The 6,040-nt window shown below is 35.1% G+C and overlaps 1 protein-coding gene across 1 annotated transcript; it reads right to left on the bottom strand.

The window, feature by feature from the left end:
- Positions 1–4,223: 4,223 nt before the first annotated feature.
- On the bottom strand, positions 4,224–5,561 carry LOC150075674 (uncharacterized). The gene has a single exon (XM_090388616.1). It carries the CDS (start codon positions 5,496–5,498, stop codon positions 4,224–4,226), a length of 1,275 nt encoding a protein of 424 aa, XP_090244742.1. The 5' UTR covers positions 5,499–5,561.
- Between the last annotated feature and the right edge of the window lie 479 nt (positions 5,562–6,040).

Here is a 6,040-nt window from a genome sequence, read left to right as displayed (position 1 = left end):
ATCTTATTGCCCTTCTCTGTACACGCTCAAGTAAATCTACATCCTTCCTAAAATGAGGCCTCCAGACCTGTACGCAGTACTCAAGGCGTGGCCTGACCATTGCCTTATACAGAGGGATAATCACCTCCTTTTCCCTGCTAGCAAAATTCCTATATATCATTGACAAAACCCCATGACCTGCCCTGGCAGCCTGTCTGCATTGCTCAGAAAACTTCATATCTGCCTGCACAATTACTCCCAGGTCTTTTTCATTTTCTACCACCTTAAGTGTAGTACCACACAGTTGGTACGTTTCTCTGGGGTTATTTCTACCCATATGCAGTACTTTGCATTTGTCAAGGTTAAAGTTCAGTTGCCACTTCTTAGCCCATCTGCCCAAATTATCTAGATCCTGTTGCAGTAGCACACTGCCATTACTGTCATTAACAATCCTGCCAACCTTTGTATCATCTGCAAACTTCGACACTAAGCCTGATATACCTTCATCAATATCATTGATAAATATACAAAACAACAGTGGACCCAACACCAAACCCTGTGGGACTCCACTAATAACATTAGTCCAAGAAGAGCAGCACCCATTGATTACCACCCTCTGTCTTCTCCCACTTAACCATCCTTTTATCCATTGTAGCAACTTACCCTTAATACCATTCTGCTCCAATTTGTACAATACTCTTCCATGCGCAACAGTGTCAAAAGCTTTCCTGAAATCCAAATATATGATATCAAAATTATTTTTTGCATCCAGTTCCTTTGTAACCACATCATAATATCCTATCAAATTTGTCAGACAAGACTTTCCCTTAACAAACCCATGCTGTGTCTGAATTATTGCTGCAGTCTTGTCTAGATGATCCTGCAATGCATCTTTAACCAGCGACTCCATTATTTTACCCGAAACAGAAGTTAAACTAACTGGTCTGTAATTACCCATGTCACCCTTCGATCCCCCTTTGTGAATTGGGGATACATTTGCACATCTCCAGTCCGTGGGGACCTCCCCTGAGTCCAAGGATGCTCTCATAATTATGGCTAAGGGTTTGCTTAGTTGCTTTGCTGCCTCCTTTAATATAACTGGATAGATCCCATCCACCCCAGGTGCTTTTCTTACGTTTAACTTCAACAGTTTCTCTTCCACTCTGCTCTCAGTTATTACAAAATCATTAAGTATCCTGCTACAATTTGATAATCTTCTGCCATTTTCAAACCTTAATAATTCCTCACGTGTGAATGTAGATGCAAAATACTCATTCAGTTTGTTTGCTATCTGAGCAGGATCATCAACAGTCGAACCATCGATGTCAAGTGGACCAATCAGATTCATCCCCTTCCTTTTAGAGTTTATATAAGTAAAGAAATCCTTGCTGTTTTTCTTAGCAGCTTTTGCCAAGGATTTCTCATAATCTGCCTTTGCCTGCCTAACCTCCTTTGTAACTTGGTTACAGATCAACTTGTAGCTATCATAGGCTTCTGTGTCACGTGTTAATTTGTATGCATCCCATGCATTTTTCTTCTCTGTTACGAGTCTCATTAGTTCATTTGACAACCATTTAGGCCTAAACCTTGAACAATATTTCTTAATAGGTATGAAACTTTTAGTAGCATCCACGATTAATTCCTTGAATGCTTCCCACTTAGAATTTACTGTTGGTAACATCATCAGTTGATCCCACTGTACAGAATTTAAAAACTGTCGGAGACCACTGTACTCGCCTTTACGGAAGCAAAAACCTTTTCCTTTACCCCTGATGGAAATTAAATCTTTAAGTAAATCCCACGTGAGTACACTGTGATCACTGTCACCTAGTGTTTCTTTTATCTGCAAATTCCTAATACATGAATGATCACTGCTGATAACCAGATCAAGAGTATTACTTTCTCTGGTTGCCTCTCGAACATGCTGCTGCAGAAAACAATCATCCAATAAATCCACAAAAGTCTGACTAGTGTGTGAGTGACCAACCCACAAGTTCCAGTCAATATCTGGGAAGTTGAAATCCCCCATTATAAGACATTCCGATTTACTAGCCCACTCTATTTCTCTGTACAATTGTTCATTGTACTCATTCGAGTCATTAGGCCTATAACACACTCCTACTCTTATTTTTGCTTTCGCAGTGCTTATGTCACACCAAACTGACTCAACAGTGCACTGTTCATCTATATCAACTGGATGCACTTCTTTTGATTTTATGTTTTTCTTAATTAACAGCATAACACCTCCTCCCTTTCTATCCTGTCTATCCTTTCTGTACACATTGTACTCCCCAAATTCCAGTTCGGCATTCCTTATATCTGTGTGACACCATGTCTCTGATATCCCAACAATATCCGCCTTTGATGTCTTGACCAACACTTCAAATTCATCAAATTTATTTACTATACTTCTAGCATTGGTATACATGCTCCAACTATTCTTTGTTACCCTAACACATCCCATATACCTACCCGTTCCACGATGACCGCCACCCGTCCCTGAAACCCCCAACACCCCACGCTCCAGGTCGCTACTTATTCTAATAGAAGTTGTGCAAGAATCACCTTCACCTCTGCCTACGGCTACTGTTAAACTATTAGTCCTTGAATCCCCCCAAGCTATCAGTTTTCCGACCCACCCAACACTGCCTCGATAGCATCAGCAAATATTCTTGCACCCTTTCTAGACCAAAAGTGGCAAGAAAGGATTAGAAAAAAGATGTCTTAATTTGGATGTAGGCTGAGATTTAGATTTTCAGAAAATAGTAAATGGAAGAACAATAACAAGTTGGACTGATTTGCACTCTCTTAGTGATCTAACAAATTTAAATAAGATTATTCACAAATCTAAACAACAGTACACCAAAATGGCCCAGCTGCTAAGCAGTATGGCAACAAAATCTAAATTAGAACTAGAAATGTCAGAAATATTGTAATGCCCACATTAAGACCTCCCTGCAACTTTCATTTTAATACCAGAAATTCAGATAATGCTGATTATAGTTTATATTAAGAAAATCAGATCAGCATCATAATGTGGGTTTCTCAACTATACAATAACAAAGAAATGTACAACAGTGTAACATTTATTTGTATTAAACAGAAAGTAACATTTTTAAATTATAAGACAGTCAAAAAATTTAAGGTCAGTTTCCTGCTTTTTCTATCCTCACTCTGTAACAACCCTTGCAGAAAGGTTAGAAGAAGATATTAAGTAGATATATACCAATAAAAAATTAATGATAAAAGCCTTGGAATGACTGTCATGCAGTCATTAAAGAAAAGAAGACACCCTTTTGGCTAGGGCTGAATAGGAAGAAAATAGTGAATGGAAGAAGTTAACAGTTAAGAGTTTCACATGATGATATTATTTACAAATAATATCATCATGTGAAATGAGATGTATACCAGATGAAAATAATATCATCTGGTATACATCTCTATACCAGAATGAAGTAGTTGCTATAAGAATGAAAAATTATAACTAGGAAATTTACATTTTTCTATTCTTTTACTGATCGCTTTATATTCAGCTTCTTGCAAAGGATTCTGCACTAAAATTTATGGGTGTCAGAAGAACAGACCAGGAATTCTAGGAAGAGAGTGACTGAAATGGAAATAAAACAGAACACTTCATCGCAGAAAGCTAAGTTTACATAATGGAAATTTATGAAAAGAAACGATAATCATATGCTGCACAACCCCTGATTTACAGAATGGTTTAAAATATACAGGTTCCGGGGCATTTAAAAATTTGCATATAATTATAATATTTTGCGTTATCACAGATATACAAACATATAAAAGCTAAACACATCTCTCACTTTTTTTTTTTTTTAAATTTCATATATTTTCTTATACACAAGAAAAAGGTTCTGGACTAACTGAGTTTGCATGTTATTTTGTAGTTACGTTAAAATTGTTTTGGTAGGAACATACTTTTTTCATAAAAATTAGACATCCATCAAATTTTCATGCTCCAGATGCACAACTTTTTATAAAACTCTGTTGGGTTGTCATGAATAAAACCATGGGAAAGGGTATAAACAACCTATTAAAAGTTTTCTTCCAATGATCAACAATATACCCTACTATTAATTTTCCTTCAAAGGAAAAAAAAGGGTTGAAATATGCAGCAGTTTTAAAATTTTTATGAGAAAAGATTAAATTTATACAATTTCTTTTGCACATTTAAATATCTGATAACTTTGAAAACTATTAAATATTTCACATATAAAAGGATTCTAATTATTATGAATCTTTTTATGAGTTTTAAGAGTTGCTGATTGTGTAAATGCTCTGCCACAAATTTCACATGCAAATGGTTTCTCATTAGTATGATTTCTTATGTGTATTTTAAGACTTGATAAATAATAGTATGATTTTTCACACAGTTCGCAATTATAACGTTTTCCACCATGTTTGTATTTGTGTTCATTAAGACATTTTAATTCTATGAATCCTTTGCTACATATTTCACAAACAAATGGTCTCTCGTTAGTATGTTTTCTTTTTATATGGCTTTGTAGATCCCTTTTGTCTCGAAACATAGAGCTGCATTCTTTGCATTTGTGAGGTCTCTCGTTAGTGTGAATTCTTTCATGTCGTTTAAGACTTTCTGTACTTGAAAATGCAGTGCCACAAACTGTACATGCAAAAGGTTTCTCATTGGTGTGAGTCTTTAAGTGTGCATTCAGAACAGAGTTTTGTGAAAATGCCTTTCCACACATATGGCACTGAAATGGTTTCTCATTAGTATGAGTTCTCGTGTGTACCTTAAGACTTCCTGCAGTACGAAATGCATTTCTACATATATTACATGTAAATGATTTCACATTACTGTGACTCATTAAATGTGATTTAAGAGCTCTTGAAGTACGGTATGCATTTCTACATATTTTGCAACTATATGGTTTCTCATTATCATGAATTTTTATGTGGTCTCTAATAGAACTTGAGTCTGAAAATGATCGTCCACATCTGTCACACAAAAATGGTTTCTCATTATTATGAATTTTAATGTGATTTCTAAGGGTATATGTCCTTGAAAATTCCTTTCCACATATTTCACATATGAAAGGTCCCTCACCATGGCTCAATCTGTGTGTTTGCAGAAGTGATGACTCAGAAAATATTCTGCCACATAACGTACATCTGACTGGCAGATGGTTCACTGGCATGTCATTATTAGTTTTTAGGTGTTGTACTTCAAGGTCAACTGATTTTTCATATGCTTTTTCAAGTATTTCACATTTCCAGGATTTCTCTTCACTTGGAGTTGATTTGTGAGCTTGAAGCAATGACCCAGAACCCTTCTCGCCACATATATCACCTTCAAAAGTTTTCTCATCAGTATAAATTTCTTTGCAAGTTTCAGGAACAGACTGCATCCAAGTAGGTTTAGCCAAAAAGTTCACAATTAAAAGATTGTCACAATTAGGAATTCTACATAATGCTGTAAGGCATGATAACTGTTCAGTGGACCTGCGATTTCCTTCAAATGTCTTATCCGTATTCATATTTGTAAAAGATAATCAAGAATAGGTGTGCCTCAAATTTCTGGGCTTGTGCACCATCTTTAATTTAATAAACTTATTCAGAGAACATTTGGTTGCCATAACAGAAATAAAGTATTTATTTTATGTTTTTCTTTTCTTTAAATTGAAAATACCAGATAAGCATTTTATTGTTTTTTAAATTTTAGTGCAAATCATGTGAGGAAGATTAAGAGAAAAAAGCTCCATATTTCTTTCACAATATAATCCGCTGGCTCAAATGCAAATATTAATTTACATTTTTGTATGCAAAGCTTATTGAACAAAATTATACGAAAACTCTAAGACCAAAATTTCTTGTAGAAAATTAATTGTGAGTCAATTGTGAGTAACTCTTTTGGCCTCTTCACACTCCATTTTACCTGAAAAAATAAAAAATAAAATAAAATAATTATGACTGTAACACCGTTTCATATACCAGCACATTGTATATTCAAAAGATTAAGATAAATAGGATTAAGAATTCATTAGAGGTGTCTCTCTTTTATATTAGTTTATCAAACTTT

Source organism: Mastigoproctus giganteus, chromosome 14 (assembly GCF_048544385.1).
Source record: "Mastigoproctus giganteus isolate SK-2022 chromosome 14, ASM4854438v1, whole genome shotgun sequence".
Lineage (NCBI taxonomy): Eukaryota > Metazoa > Arthropoda > Arachnida > Uropygi > Thelyphonidae > Mastigoproctus > Mastigoproctus giganteus.
This window is presented reverse-complemented; position numbering and strand designations above follow the sequence as displayed.

What these genes read in the sequence shown, in the direction of transcription:
- LOC150075674 (XM_090388616.1), bottom strand. Translation starts at nt 5,498, where the DNA reads ATGAATACGGATAAGACATTTGAAGGAAATCGCAGGTCCACTGAACAG.